The sequence below is a fragment of the Sylvia atricapilla genome, chromosome 9 (genome assembly GCF_009819655.1).
Source record: "Sylvia atricapilla isolate bSylAtr1 chromosome 9, bSylAtr1.pri, whole genome shotgun sequence".
In the NCBI taxonomy this organism is placed as follows: domain Eukaryota; kingdom Metazoa; phylum Chordata; class Aves; order Passeriformes; family Sylviidae; genus Sylvia; species Sylvia atricapilla.
Window position 1 is genome coordinate 20,656,255 of NC_089148.1, and position 16,536 is coordinate 20,672,790.

The 16,536-nt window shown below is 36.6% G+C and overlaps 1 protein-coding gene across 6 annotated transcripts in view; it reads right to left on the reverse strand.

The window, feature by feature from the left end:
• The window catches only part of ZNF644 (zinc finger protein 644), a 74,708-nt gene that overhangs the window by 5,706 nt on the left and 52,466 nt on the right, over positions 1 to 16,536 (reverse strand). For 3 of the 6 annotated variants that reach the window (XM_066325190.1, XM_066325188.1, XM_066325187.1), the window contains exons 3-5: positions 14,173 to 14,278; positions 9,946 to 12,971; positions 9,167 to 9,772 (exon numbers count right to left, since the gene is read on the reverse strand). In XM_066325190.1, coding sequence (XP_066181287.1) covers positions 9,167 to 9,772; positions 9,946 to 12,940 — 3,601 coding nt within the window. In that variant the 5' untranslated portion in view covers positions 12,941 to 12,971; positions 14,173 to 14,278. Of the gene's footprint in view, positions 1 to 6,498; positions 6,622 to 9,166; positions 9,773 to 9,945; positions 12,972 to 13,396; positions 13,490 to 14,172; positions 14,279 to 16,536 lie in introns of all 6 variants that reach the window. The other 3 variants (XM_066325193.1, XM_066325192.1, XM_066325189.1) reach the window with 3 other exon arrangements.

A 16,536-nucleotide genomic window follows, 5' to 3' on the forward strand; every position in this document is an offset into this window, starting at 1 on the left:
TCTGTATCTCCCATAAACAAATGGAATGGGAACCTGAAACAAAACCTGGAGATTCTAAGAGGCAGCCAAAGTAGGAGATGAGTGGATTAAACTGAATTAATATTGTTATGATGCAAACTGCTGATAAAGCTCAAGAAGTTTGTGACTGCTTGATCTGAGAAGTGTATCTAGCTACATTCTATTCCAAAACACAAGACATCAACAATAGAACTCCAACACAAAAATGTTTTGCAAACAGCCAGTTACAACACTTCAACAAAAACTCCACAGAAACCAGAAAGACAGTACCAGGTGGTATTCTTGATACCAAGAAGGCATAATGCTATGCTACTGAAGTATCTTAACAGTAAAACGGAAAAAAAAAAATGGTTACACTTGGCTAAAGTTTTGACTGTTATAAATATAATACAGAAGAATTAACCTCTTAGCATTCTGAAGCGTTAAGACATCGTCTGGTGAACTAAAACATGCTGATTTAAAGAATACACAGTCTTGATTGTATCCTTAATTTTTCTCATGCCCTCCAAATGCCCTCCTCAGCACCTCTCAAGCTTTTATCCTGTAGCTCAATTTTGAACTTGGTAGACATACCAGACGCTTCCGAGTTCTATCCCCAGACTTAATGATTCCTACCTATCTAAAATTGAGAATGAATTTCTGAGGTTATAAGGTATCAGAGAACCAATAAAGTAAGTGGAAAACAGACACCAACATAGAGAGACTTCTTCAGATAAACATTAGGAAAATGAGACTTAACAGCATTTTTCTTCTGACAACAACAACAAAAGCAGTCTGGATAAAAGGGCAGTAACCCAAGGTGGCAGGGGGCGAGAGAGAGAGAGAAATGGTCAAGATGCTTCTGGAAAAGCATCAAGGGGTTCTTATTACTTTATTCTCTCACTAGAAACATATTCTTCATTTAATTAGGAAGAGAAAAGCTAACTACCATATCAAGTAGGAACTACTACATATATAAATATTTTACATACTGCAACTTCACCATATGCAATGTAAGTAGATAAAATACTGGAACCCAGACATCCGTGCATTGAAGAGAACTGTTTGTGTGAGGGGCAACCTATCTGCAAGCAGTCATTACAGTAAGTGCTTTGCAAATTTCATGGAACATCGTGGGAAGAAGCGAAACAGAAACTGGTATTATCCAAATGCAAACATGTCCATGGGTTGCATCTGATGACAGTTGATGTCAGTTTATATGAGCGGAAAAACAAGAAGCGGTAGTGACAACAGATCCCTCCTAGAGAGGCCAACCTGCATTTGGAACAAGAACTTGTTGATTTCCTTGATGTTGGCAAAGATATTCATTCCCAATAAGAAATTTGATTCTACTCACATACATCTAAAGCATTTCAGAGAGATTTCCCTTTCCTTTAAGACCTAGATTGGTCTTCTGCAACAGACTCCTGACACCTAATGGGTTTGTGTGTGTATAATCTAGGAAAAAACTCCCTCTGAACTACTGTGCAATCTAAGAACCGCAACACTGACAGACATTGCCATAATGAACCAGGAGAGGTATCTTCTACTTCCTTGAAAGGTACTTTTTCCACAAACAGTGAGAAAACAAGGAAAACAAAAGAAAGGTATATTCTCTGAGCCATTTATGATGGAGGCTCTATATAAGGGAATTATAAAACAAAGGGAAGAGAATATCACAGTAAAAGACCATGAAAAAGGATTCAGATTACACTACAAATTCTCAGAGCAACTTAGCTAAATTTGAAAGTAGAATTGCCCAAGCAAGAAGCCGTTAGAAAAGACAGAAGTGTCCTTACTAAGAACACTAAACCTGTGTTCTGCAAGGGTCATTTTCTGTTCCCTTTCTCTTCTGAGATAGTGAACCTATTCTTTCACATTTTAGGGAGCTCAAAGCAGCACCAGTAGGCTTTGAAGTTACTCCAGGGAAGATGGAAAGTGAGTGAAGGAGGTGCAGTATCTGAGTAAAACTCAGTGAGAACTACAATTCAAACAGCAGTTATGAGACGTGTACCGGTAAGTAATCATCATATTCATTTCATTTTGTATATCCAGATAGCAACAAGTTTAAATAAAGTCATATGTATACGCTTAAGTACTCTGTTGATAGGATGCTTACAAGTGATTACAAACATCAAGTAAATCACACAGTTGCCTCAGCCACTGCCTCCCCATAAAGTAGTCGTGTTCTGACCAAAACACAGTTCCTGCTTTTTCTCTGCCTTTACTGCAACAAAACACGACGTCCTCAGAAAGTATATCTTTATCACGTCTGGAAAGAGGCTGAGGATAATTTAGCTCTAGTAAGATGCATGGAAACTGCAGCAAATTGCTAGAGGCAGGAATTATCTATCATTAACACCTACTTTGTATGTAGTTGTAACAGCTTCCAACCTACCATTCCTCATTCTCCATAAAGGCCTACTTCTTTTTGGAAGAACTCTCTTTCCTTCTTGGCTACCTGGTGTTTCCTAGTTGACAACTGAAAAACTTCTTGTAAACATCCAGTCACATCACTTCCTCAAACTGCTGATACATGATGGAGAACAATCCCATTTAAAACAAAAGATTATCAAACTTTGGAGGAATCTCCTTGAGATACTTATGTACAATTTCAGAGCACACTATTTCGAAAAATATATGCTAGGTAAAAACAGAGCATACAAAAACTTCCGTGACAACTTATCAAAAAAGACTACAAGAAGACGGATGTAGGAGTTTCAATGAGCATGCCTAAGTGAATTAGACAGGTCACAACTAGAAGTCCCTCTCATGCCATGACATTGGGTCTGCAGTTCCAAATTAAAATGCTCTGCCTCCCGATGTCCCCCAACATGAAATGCTTCACATTTCATGAAAACTCAAGCTGGGTCTTTTATTCAGACTTCATTACTTTTGTCAAAGTGTACATAAGCTAAAACAAGTTGAATAATTGAACACAGAAATGGAACTAATTAGCCATTTGAAAACACTGCCAATTAAAAACTAAAAAATAATGAACTACCTTTCTTGTACATTTGGTTACTAATTTTTCAAATTCAATCACTTGCTATCTATCCTCATCACTACTGCACAGTGAAGTACATTTAAAAAAACCCTATAATTTGCTCCCTATAGGATTTTATAGGAGACTGAAAATCAGCTCATCATGCCGGTTGATTCGTTATAACTGTAACAGCACAGAATGACACACAAATGGATCTCAGACTTCTGCACACCTGATGCGCTTTCACTGCAAACATTCCAAAGCTACAAGTTTTACAAAACAACATTTGAAATTATTTGAACACATAGTAGCCCTCACGAACTGCTACCGCAGTCACACTGTTGGCTTAAAGGCCAGACTCCTTGCTCTGTACTTTACTGTTCTCTCCCAAACTTCTGATAAAGCAGTCTCCACCTACAGAAGCAGAGACCAAAGAAGAGAGCGGTGATTCCCAGAAGATGAAAGGCAGTAAGAAGAGACTGAGTATGCAAAAAGAGTCAAAAAAGAGAAGATGTAGAAAGCCAGGGTGCAAGAACGAATCAAGAGCAAACTTGGGGAGAGTCAGGGAAGGAGGGAGCAAGAGAAAAAAAGAAAGGAAGCTGAATATATAACTATAACAAAGAAGAGTGAGATGTTTTGAAGATTTTGTGTAGGTTTGCCCAGTGCTCTACAGATGCTCAGAAAAAAGAAGCAAGTTGACCACCTGCCCTGAGAAACACCAATCTGTTGCTATACATGGAAACAGGTATAAAAGGAAATTAACATCTACTCAAGATGAGCAATTAGATCATTACATTGGTAAAAACTGGACTGAGTAACAACAAAAAAGTTCCAGCCAGACGTCTGAAGACACACGTATTTGCTCTACAGTGGATCTACAATGCACTGGTATAGGCACAAATAAAGTTTAATGAAGACTAACCTCAAACAGCCAACAGCCTAGGAACTTTAACTTCTAGAGTGTTTTTCTTGAGTCCATTCTCCAAAGCTACCATTATGCTTAACTCTGTCTCCTATATTGCTAGAACTGTCAAGTCACATTTGATAAGAAAAACGGGCTAACATTTAACTAAATATGATGACATTACTGACTGAAGAAGCAGGGCATCTGCTAGAAGAGCAATATGGTAACAGTTAATATCAAAAACATGTGTAGACAAATGGAAAATCTGAGACTAGTACATAAGCTAATGTAATGCTTGGAAAGGTCTCACTTTGGTGGCATGCAGAGATCACCTATTTCGCATGTATTTCTCTTAATAAACAGTAGTACCTAGATAGGTCCCATAACAACTGCCAGATAAAAGAATTTCAGTGTTCATGCTTAGACACCATTATTTTATTACAGCAAGAAACTGAGATAAGTCTTTAATTGATGTAATTAATTTTTGGTAGTTATGTTTGCTTTAGAAGATATAGGAAAGGCTTAATGAGAAGAAGGAACATGTATAAACATGTCCTCATTGCCTCCATACAATGGCTGAAAACTACTGAAGGTTCAGCTGTGGCTGAGGCCCAACTGAAGATATCTTGAAATTGCTCTCAACCACAACCATCTTTTAATAAGAAAACTCAAAATCTACTCAAGAGCAACACTCATAACAAGGACTTGTGTGTACTTTAAAACTAGTGTGTACTAGTGAAATCTTGCATTAAAATAATTCTCTTCACAAAACTTATATTATAAAGTGGAATATCAATAATGTTTAAAAGAGTATCTTTTTGGTCAACAAGCCTTGCATTAACCTTACTTGAATGAGAAGCCAATGAGCAAAGTTTACAACCTTCACAGAGTTGCAGCAGAATAACGACTAAGTTACTACAAATATACACTGGCTGCATCATGTTATAGCTAGAACTCAACGCTGACTCTAAGTCAGTGGTTTGAGCAACAGGCCTTTATCCATAGTATAAGTTATTTATCTGGCTTAGCTCCAGCTTCTGAGAGCAAAAGGTTTTTTTCCCAAACCTTGTTTCTAACTTTTTATTTAAACTTTGTATCCAACCTAATTCAAAACCAATTTCTAGGTCCAATGATACAAGACTCATGAGTTTTCTTTCCTTTCTTCTAAGAAAAGTGCTAACTGTTCTGATGACTATGCAACTACTTCACTAGCAAAATACATTTCTTGGAGAAAGCAAACAAAAACTCCTGAAAGTACCTAAACAAGCTTCCTTCACTTTTCCCACTTAACAAAAGGGAAGCTAGGTACGAAGTGCTTGTCCAGGATTCAATCTCTGTGTACTATCCTATTTGCCAGTGTCTCCTTCATTGAATTACTGTTATTAAAGTGCAATTTAAATACATAGCTATTGAAAAATACTTCTTCAGTAGTTATATAAAAGGAATGTACCACAGGGTTAATATCAAATCACAGCAGTGGTAAATGAAGTTCACTACCATCACCCTTCTGCTGAGTAAGTATGAGAATTTTCTGAATCACTGACTAAAGGCATATCTTTCTACATGTTAGGTATTACTACATCTGCTGACTTCTGTCCAAATCTGCTTTGTTTTAGCATTAATGCAGTGCAACATTAGACCTGGCTGCCACAGGCCCATATTATAAAAATATTTCTTTTAGCCTTCTACAGAGAAAGCCTGCTACTCAGTTTGTCCTCCTTAGCATAATGAATTACATTTGCAGATAAAAAAGGATTATGTATTTTCCAAGAGCATTATGTAAGCCTGTGTTTGTTGACACAGAAAACTGATGGTTGCCCTTCTTAATTACAGAATATTTCAGGCTTCACATCTCCCAATTTTCCTCATTATATTGCATCTCTGCTCCTCAGTTTGCTGCTGATCATGTGAAGTCCCACTAATCTCAGCAATAATCCAAGTAAACTCAGAAACTGCCTACAGCCAAGCAAGCTGCAGGCCTCTGAAAACAAGTCAAAATATGGCATATTAGAAGAATTTCAAAATGAAGTGTGTTTTAATTAAAAACATTAACAGCATGCCAAACGCTGTACTACCCTCACTCAGTGTCAGAGCAGGTAGCTTTTGGGTTGTGAGCCAAACAAGATATGAAACCAACCATATATAACATGTTGCTAGAAATATACAAAGTGTAAAATTACTTGCCTTTCCTATTTTACTGGAGTATTCTTTGCAATTTTATGAAATAGACAGTAAAAACTACTCTGTTGTATCGTTGCCTTTTTTTTCCTCCCCACCGCTCTGAGATACTTTAAAACACTTCATCAGAAGGCCAACTATCTCATTTGGACGTTGTGATATCACAGGAGAATGAATTTAGGCAACCATCTATTAGTTTTGCTTACATACCTTAAGTGTTGGATCCAAAATCAAAGACTAATAATGAAAATCAGACACGAGAGTGGACAACAGCAACATATGTTTTCTTACAAGTTGCTGAAGTTTTATGGCAAATATATTGTTTACCAGCAGAAGCTTCAAAATTATTTTGAATTGACATATGCTTTTGTCCAGTCTGATGAAGAAAATGTATCATAGACAGACTTGCTTTTACATCTGTAACAAAACATACCTGTCCCAGTCAAAAGTCCAGCACTCTTCTTTCGTGCATAAGCGCGTAAGTGGTTGGACAGGCTAACAGCACTTGTAAACGTCGTATTGCAATGCACACACGTTCTAAGCTTCACAGGCATACCTATCATTCAAAAGAAAACTATAATCCAGTTCTCTCTTCAAAAAATGAAATTCTCAAAGCGTTGTAAAAAGTTTTCTGCAATAAAGATGGTTTAAAATATATTGACTGCATTGACGCAATTGTTTAGTATATTAGAAGGATCCAAGTTAACCGTTATTAGTTTTCCACCTAGTGCTTTAAGCCAAACCATGTTATTTGAAAAAGAACAGAAAGGAGGCAACTTGAGCCCAGTAGGCTACTCTGCATTTAATACCTACTACCAAGCTCCCACAGATCTCCACATAATGAAGCTCTAATGCCAAAATACAATCCTGCAATTTGAATAGCACAATTCTGTTCAGAAATTTCAGAGCTTTCAGAATTTCCAATAAAGAGAATTTGAAAAGTCAAGTTGACAAAGTGGTAATTAAAAGTGTTTTACCCGTAAGACCAAAGCACTCAATACTAAAATTAGGCTGCTGCTGAAGGCTCAGAGAAAAAGGTGGTAAAACACACCACTGAACAGCTGTTAGACAAAACGTTTTGTTCAGTGCATTTTCTATTCATTACCTTAGATGCACAATTGATAATGAAAGTAAATTATTTGAAGATTTTTGCTAAAATCTTTCTGCTAAATAAATATCAACAAAGCAACATGCTATTTATCACATGAAAACAATGAAACAATACTGAACTCCTCACTTACAGACAAAGAAACCATTATAACTTATCTCCTGCTCAACTTCACCATAATATTTCTCCCTGCATTTTACCAAAGATATATTGTTTTGGTCAACTAACATTTCAGGCTCTCTACTAATAAATTAGTAGAAGAATAAATGAAAAAGCTAAAACTACTCAGCTGAAAAGTCTCTGCAGAAAAGAAAGAATGCTATTCTCCAGCAGCTCACAGAAGACATGCTGTTTTTTCAGGCAAGTTACAGAAGAAGAATACCTGGCTGGTAAAAGCCTTTTTAACACTAAAACCAGAATTAGGAACATTTGCCCTTTTTAGGAAAAACAGAAGATTTTCAACTGGATGTTAAATATTTTCTTATTAACTCAACTGGCACAGTGCGTTAGTTATCAAATTCTGTTACCTCAGCCACAGAAAACTATCAGGCTCCATTCAGAACTGTTAGTACTATGCGAGCACATGTTTATTTTTACTTGGCTGTTCATCATGACCAAACAGGTTCTACCTAGCATTGAGTGGTAAATATTACACAGAAAGCAAAACAGTGTCAGGTTTGGCAAGCTATTCCTTGAGCTTTGTTTTTCAAAACATGAAACCTGTCAAAGATACACTTCCTTTATTAAGCAATTTCCTCTCTTAAGGGACAACCACAGACGTACAGAAGACATAAAATGTAACTCTTTTCCACTTCTACTATGTCATTTTAGAAAGCCACCTTTCTTAAGAGATTTATTGCCACACTTTTATAATCCCCTAAAAGAACTTCTGAGCACATCAGATTGTTGGGGTTTTTTGTTTAAAGGAAGGAAAGAACATAGGTGAAAAAGTACTAGGCACTGCCAGTTTTACTAACCTGGTTAAAAACAAGAAAAGAAACAGCACCAAAAAAAGTCAGGAGTAGAAAAATAAGATCCTGCTCCTCAGTCTAGAGAATCCTGCAGCATTGGTGGTGTCCAACCAAGAAATCGGTAAATGCAAGCTCTACATACACATTAAAAAGGATGTTGTAAGAGTTCCCCAAGACTAGAAATAATTCTCATGTGACAAGTAAGCTAAAAACATCACCCTAAGAGCCTGCTCTATTAGTATACAGAGTAGTTAGGAAGTTGATTGTAGAATTGTTTCATTAGCACAATTCTCAGTAGAGGGACAATCTAGGTCCTTATAGGTCAGAGGCTGTGCATTGGAAACCTGCTGGCTACAATTCTATTCCAACAAAGCCTGAACCAGCACAGGTTGTCACTCAGGATACACAGGCCCTAAGCAAACATGAGTTTCTCACAGCAACCACAATTTGCAACAAACAAGAATCAATCTATGTTGTAAGAATATGTTTACCTAAAACCATCAAAAATAATTGACAGTGATTCACCAATTTGCAGTATTATGCATTTATAATGGTATCAACAGTTCTGTTAGTTTGAGCAAATGCTGCCTTGCACAAACCTTGAAGACTTAAATCCAGTACTCCCAAACCAGCTGTTTTAATGCCCAAAACCAGGGTTACAAGCCCAAACATTTCAGAACTGTTTGTCTACCAAATACGCATGGACACTTCAACTTGTTTACTGCAGGATGTGTCTTCTTCCTTACTGAGGCTCACTTTGTGTCCACTTTCAATTTGCATGCCTAGTCATATGCAGAACAGGAACTATTCCAAGCAAAAACCCTTCAGTGCTGCTGAAGGGTTTTTTCACTTGAGGAAAATTATGTCAGAAAAATTTGCTGTGCTACCTCTCGCAGTCAAGTGTCCTCTGGAAATGAAACAAGAATTAAATGAACAGAATCCCAAATAAAATACTCTGCAATTGTACATTTTCTATGAATTATATGATTCTTTGGAAATGTTGTCAAGAAACACCTTCTTACCTGACTGCATAGTCAAGTCCATTTTTTGTGGCTGATACATCAATGGACTGTCTTCATTTAATGGAAGAACACATTTCTGAACAAACCTCTTTCTTGCAGTTTGATTATGAATCTTTTGAGGGGAAATATCAGGATTCCTTTCTTCTCCTAACCTCTTGTTTTTCAGGAGTTCTATCAGTGTAAGTGACTGATTTCTTTTTTCATCATGTAGTACTGCTTTTGTTTCATCACATTCGTTTAGGAAACTCAGCCCTTCTTCCTCCGATGCAGACACAGATATATCTTCAGTCTTTAGGCCATTATGGTATGCTTCAAGAGGTATAACATTCTGAGATAAAAAGTCATCATTTGATGCATATTTCTGAGCAACAAATGGTCTGGGAATAATACGACGACTGTTCAAAGCCTTTAGGATTTTTTCATACTTCTCTTCATTTTGCATCATCTCATTCAGAACACAGATGGGAGACTTGTGTGCGTCCCACTTGGTTTTGCCAAGCCTCTTCAGGTGTCCTCGCACATGATTAGATAATCCAATTTTAGTATCAAACCAGCCACCACAGAGCTGACATGTATGCTCAGAGGAAGTTTCAGATTTCTCAATTGCTAAAAAGAAAATAATTATAATGTTATTGACAATTATATACAGTTAAACATGACAGCTGCAAATCACAAGAAGAGAAGCTTTACAACAAGATAAAGCAAGTCTTCTTCAGTGCTCAGTAAATCCCTTTGGCCCCCCCTTTTACTTTGTACTCAAACAAAAAAACAAATCTTACCTTTTCTAACACGTTTAACAGGAGTCCCTGTTCCAGCTCTTTTAAAATGCTGCATTTTGTCACTTGTTGCTATCTGTTCTGGTGAAACAACATGACGGGCTTCATAGCTTAGTCCAGCTCTGTGAAGATGTCCTCTGACATGATTGGACAAGCCAACACCTGTTTCAAAGGTTGCTGGACAGTATGGACACGACTTCTTTTCAAGCGACAAATCAGTCCAGTGGAAAACTGAATTATGCTTTGGCAATGCTGATCCTACATTTTCTAAATTCTGAGGATCATGCAAATCATGCAAGAAGTTACTACCCTCAGCATCTTCGTAATACTCAAAATAAAAGCCATCATTCTGCTCATAACCAAGTGAAGATTTATCACCAGCTTCATTATCTTCCATTTTACCTTTGAATATGGGGAATAGGTTTACATGCTCCTGATTAATATCACTGTAAGATTCATCCTCCACAGACTGTGTAGTGTAATCACATAGTTCAACATTATCCCATGAACTTTCATCCTCCGTTTCATAGCTGTCTTTTTTTTCAGCAGAGTTTAGTTTCTGTAAAACAACAACAGTCATTTTATGGAGAAAATCTGGATAGCAATCCAAATCATCTCCTGTAACAGAGCCTTCCCTCTTGGATTCTTTAACCACTCTTTTTACAGCTACATGCCTATGATCTTTACAGCCTTCTGCCCTTTTGCAATCAAGGCTATTTGAATCCATGACAAAACAATTATTACTTGATGAAGAAAACAAACGTAAAGCACTGACAGATTTGGACTCTTCCTTTTTTAAATGCAAAGGGAAAGAGTCACTAGCTTTTTTAATAATCCTGTAGTTTTCATATTTGTGTCTATATAAATAATTACTTTTTTTGGCACTAGCTTTCTGCTTTGCTGCTTGATGAAAACATTTACGTTTTTGGTCAATGCTATTTCTAATAAAAAAGTTCTTGTTTGTAGAATTTAGATTGCACACACTTACAGATGACTGTGAAACGCTTTTCCGAGCCTTCTGTATCCTGTAGGGCCTCTTGTGAAGTTTTGCGAAGCTACTGGACTGTGAAGTAGAGCCAAATGATCTTTTTACATCCTGTTTTAAAGCAGAGTTCTTTGGAAAAGTAGAAGAATGTTTCATCAACTGTTTCGTCCTGCTACGATAATCTAAAGATTCTTCTATTATGCTGCCTTTTCTTTTCTCTAGTCTAAGATGGCTACCAAAGGGATCAATGCATGATGCTGAATGCAAATACGCCATGTGCTTTTTTAAAACACTTCTAGCTGAAGTAGCAAATGGACACAGCTTACACATATACATCAATGACTTTCTTGAGGATCCTAAATAAGGATCTTTCAAGGATGCCTTTTTCTGGCTTTTTCTCTGGGACAAGTCGCTACCAATAATAGAACATTTGACTACTGCTCCATGAGCAATCCCTCGATGGCATTCCAGTTCACTTTCTGTCACAGCCATGAAATTGCATTCCTCACAACAGTAATATCTTTTATCCTTCTCATGGGTCTTTGCATGCTGCACAAACGTTTTCGGACAATTGGTACCAAATACACACTGTGGGCATTGTAACCGTGCACTCCTACCCTCATCCTGAAGTTCTTTCAGCTCACGGATTTCTTCCATCAGTTTCTGCCTTCTTTCCTGGTGAATTATCATATGTTTAAGAAGTGAATTACGATCTCGAAATGTCCTTCCGCATTCCCTACATGCATAGGGCCTGGGGACATTGAGATGCCGGAAATGACTGTTCCCATCTAAATGGTACATCATATGCCTATGCAGGTGTTTCTTCTCTCTAAAATTCACATTGCACTTTGTACAGGGATAAAATGACGGTTCATCAGTACTGAAAGTAGATGGCGGTTCAGAATCATTCTCTTCACATTTGTTTTTCAAAGTATTGGATAGAAAAGTGCTAGTGTGAACAGGAGAAGTATCTTCTGCACAGTTACTAGCGGGACTATAAATGAGCTGCTGGATAGCATCAACAGTTTCCAGCTCTTCATCGGTGGATTCAGGCTTTACTTTACTCAATGAATATTTCTGTGGTTCTACTATTTGTAGCTCCTCATTCTGCTCTAAGAATTCAACATTTAATAGTTTTGATTTACTAGGAGAATCATCAAAACAGTCTTCAGTATAGCGTGTTATTTTACTAACATCCATTTTCCTTTTTCGCTTCTTTTCTAGCCCTACCTTACAGTGAATGGGAGACTTCTCTATTGTTTCTTCATTTGTCATAAGAAACTGTATAAACTCTTTTTGTGGATCCCAGCTGGGATCACATCCCGATCTGAAGCCACCTGTACCTGAGGAAATGCCTGTTAATGTATCGACACAATCATCTTTTAGTAGTAAATTTTTATCATCCTCACAAACTTCTACTTGGTCTACTAAAGTGCTATCTACACTATTTCCTACTGTTTTCTGTGAATCACAACCAATTGAAGCAGAGGTAGGTAGATTTTTAATGGAATGAGTCAGGTTCTTAGCATGTGCTACATCAGGTAACAAAAATAAAACTTGGTGCTGATTTGATTTCTGCGTTGTACTCTTTGCAGGCAGCTGAAGATCATGAACCACTGTCAAAGTTGAGCAGGAATCTGCAAGATGACCTCCAGGCTGTCCAGTGGTTAATGAAACGCTGCCTTTATTCATAATGGAAGTCTTTGTTGAGGTGGAGTGTGAAACTGGTCCATTAACAGCAGTTCCTCTAGACAACATAAAGTTTTCACTAGAAACAGTAGGAGCACCAGTGTGTATAAATAGAGAAGCCTGGCCTCCACTTAAGGCTTTTTCAGATCTGTCCCTTGACAGCTCCTCAGTCAGAGTCAATGAGTTATTCTTCTGAAATGATGTGTCACTCTCTTCTGGTTTGGGAATGCCACCTTCTTCCTCAGATACAAAATTATCATCACATAGTATTTCTTCTTCTTCTTTAGCACCAGTGACTTCAGTATTTATCTCTAAATCATCCATATTGCTGGTCTTTCCATTAAGTACATTTATACTAAAAAATAAACAAGAAAAAATCAGGTAATTGCAGAAATAAATAATGATAACTTTAATTTACAGCTTTTCTTCAGGATCATTCTTCACACTGTAATCTAAAAAGATGTTTTGAACTTGTCAAAAATCTACTCTTCATTTAGAATATCCAGGACATTTATAGTGAATCAATAAAAAAATAGTATTTCTTTGCTATACAATATTAATAATCACACAGTAAACTAGTCACTGTCAAATATCCCAGTTCAAAGAAGCCTGAGACCTACACACAAGAAAGATGGGGAAAATTAGATTGTCAAAACAAACACAAATACATTCTGTGTGTACATAAATACAGATTATCTTCAGTTGTTCTCCAGAAGTAAAAGTAAGGAGTAAAGGCTACCCAGACATCTACTAGCAATTCTGTTTTTTCTTTAAACATACTTTCTTTAGGAAACTAAAACAGTCTTTACGTTTCTCAAGGTAGCACTTTTTTCGAAGTACTTCCATACAATTGACCTGATGCTACATGGAAGCCTGCAGAAGAAAAAACAGAATGAAGCTGATTTTAAGCATCTGATTAGTGACAAAGACACAGCAAAGGATCAAACTCACTGAGGAAACCAGACATTTTCCTATTTCCTTCTTAAAAAAGGACTCTCCTTGCTTAAAAACACATAAATCCTATTTGCTTATATTTTAAATGATAAGCAAATTAAACAACATCTTATCAAAGGTGGGGGGAAAATACTGTAAGAACGAAACATTTCATTAGGATTTACCCACCAGATGAAGTGACTGTGTTGAATCCAGAGCATGACACTAACAATATCTTCCAGTCCAGAGAACTACTGCATATTAATTACCTGTGGGTGGCCTTGTCTTTCTACAAGTGACTCTTATTTATACATCAAATCATCTGTTCAAGGCTTAGTGGGCACAAATGAATTGCCTACACAAGAAAATGTGTGACCAACAGAAATATAAACTTCAGTCCACCCTGACATTCACTTTTTATACAGGTCCTCAGAATACACTGAGCATATGGCATTAAAACATTCATCTAGGAGTCAAGACATCTATATTTTACAGAAATCACGTATTTTACCCATAAAGAACACTACTCACTTTGATCTTTTGGGGGATCTGATTCCTGCAATCACATAGCTTTAGTTACTAATTAACATTTTGAATAGAACTCAGTTAAAAGGAGTTATTACCTAGACTCTTTGAATTAAGATGTTAAAACTCACAACTAATATCCATGGCTTCCTGCAATGGTCCTTTATTGAAATCCACGAAGATCACTTTGGACATCCTTTTTTCCTAAGGAGAGAAAACAAATTAGTTAAACAACACCAGTTTCATCTTCATACATAACCTTTTTAAAATATGTCTGGCATTTTCAATTCAACAGAATGGCAGCCATCCACACAATTCAAAGCTAATTACAGCTTCATGGAAATTCTCTTTTATTGGACTTATTTTGTTTCAAATCAGCAAAAGGACAAAACAATTATTTAACTCTCCTGAGTTTGTACAAAACAAACTTTATTGGAAGATAACTTACCTTTGCAGATGAAAACAATTATATCTGGAGTAGAAATACAATGAAAAATTAAATCATTAAAAAGTAGTTCCTTTGCTACTCCATCACCAGTCAATTTAGAAATACAGCAATGCTCAAATCAGAGCCATAAACATGTTCAAAGTGTGTGAAATACTTTATTTTATTATTATCTCTAACATGCCTTTACACAAATGTTCTATTAGACACTCCAGTTTCTCATCTTGCATTTCTTAGATTTTTGCTTTTCTTTCCTGTTTTGAGATGGGTCATTTTTCACTATAATAACGACTTCCAATAAGATCACATTCAAAGCTATCACCCTAAAATGGTGATAATGCACCACCCAGCAGGAGTCTTTACATCACCTACACAAGTTAGAAATGGGCAGTGCAAACATGTGCTAAGAATCAGTAATGCAAAAGTCAATTAAAAGAAGTGAAGCCTACAATGATGCCCAACAACTCCAGCAATTTTACAACTCAGTAATGTAGAGTTCATATAGTATCAGGCAGCAGAGTATAAAACTGTTCACAAAACATTTATAAGAAACTGAATAAGACAATTCTGCCTGGAAGATGTTCATTTTCCTTGGTTTATTGCTGCAGAAACAGACAAAAGTGTGCTCAGTCAATCTGATAGCCTGTATTAGCTTTTCTCAACAGGAAGCAACGTTGCTAACGAAGTGGTAAATTCAGTGTTAATGAGTGGCTTCACTGTTACCACCTCTGAGGTAAAACCTTCCATGTTCCAAGTTCCACCCATCTGTTCTGGTGTGAGGGGTTCAGAGGAAGAACAGACGCTTCCCATTTAAAGCAACTTCATTGGTACCCCCTGAACAGCGGGGAGGCAGACTGAGAATACTATGCTGCTTGGAGACTGCAATCCTCATTATCAGAATGGCTCCTCAAAACTTCTCACAGGTTTACAAGATGAAGACAAAACTATGCTGCTCTACATACAAAACCATACTGCTAATGAATATTAGTGTTAAAGCTGAAGTTAAGAAGGTGGCTAGGGCACCCTGTGGTTACCATTAAACTGAGATTCTCTTCAGAATTATCAGAGATATCTAATGCATTACCTAACGCAATCTTGTAAGAGGCTCCTGTCCATACTGTGTATTTATGGAGATTGTGATATAGTCCATATGGGTATGATTAGAGGTCTTCTATGGTATTACAGGTATCTGCAGATTTCAGTCTTTGAATCAAGCCTGAAATGCTTACTGTATCAGTAATATCACTGCTAAATTTTAATAATTTTCAGCTAATTATAGTTTTTATTCTTATAATTGTTTATTATTATTTTTTCCAGCTATCAAGGTAGTACAATTCATTATTTTTTGTGCAGGACAACCACCATAAAGTTAACAGTTTTAATAGTGTGGCATTAGAGAAAACAGAAAATGTGTTTTTAAATTACAGTAATTTGGTCCTGTGATAACACTGAACCTAGATGCAATACTTTAGTTACATTATCTACTCCATGTGTCAGAATTTATGCAGTAACAAAGGGTAGAACTAAAGGCACAATGCCATGTTTTTTGAGGAAATATTATCATCTAACTTGTCTCTTGGGAAAAAAAGAAAAATCGACCATTATAATAACTAAGATGTAACCAAGGCTATGCAATGTTTTTGCATGCTTCAATCAGAGTTTTAAAATTATCTTCTTTATACTAGATCAGGAATACAAAATTATTAATTCTGTCAAAATATATAGCATTTAATACTTCGTGTATTTGAAAAATTAAAAATCAAGATCAAACTTTCAATCTGTTGAAAGTACTGCTTATCATATCCACTACCAGGACTATATTACCTCAAATAGACAGTTGAGGTAATTTTTATTTAAGCATCTAGTGCAATACACCTAGGAGATATATACATGTAAAAATGTTGATGGCAAGTGTCTGGAAAAGCCTACACAAGCATACACAATCCCAGCTCCTACCTCTGAAACATACTTTATTTAAAGGCTAGGTCAAATTCAATTCAATTATTTCAGTTAAGCC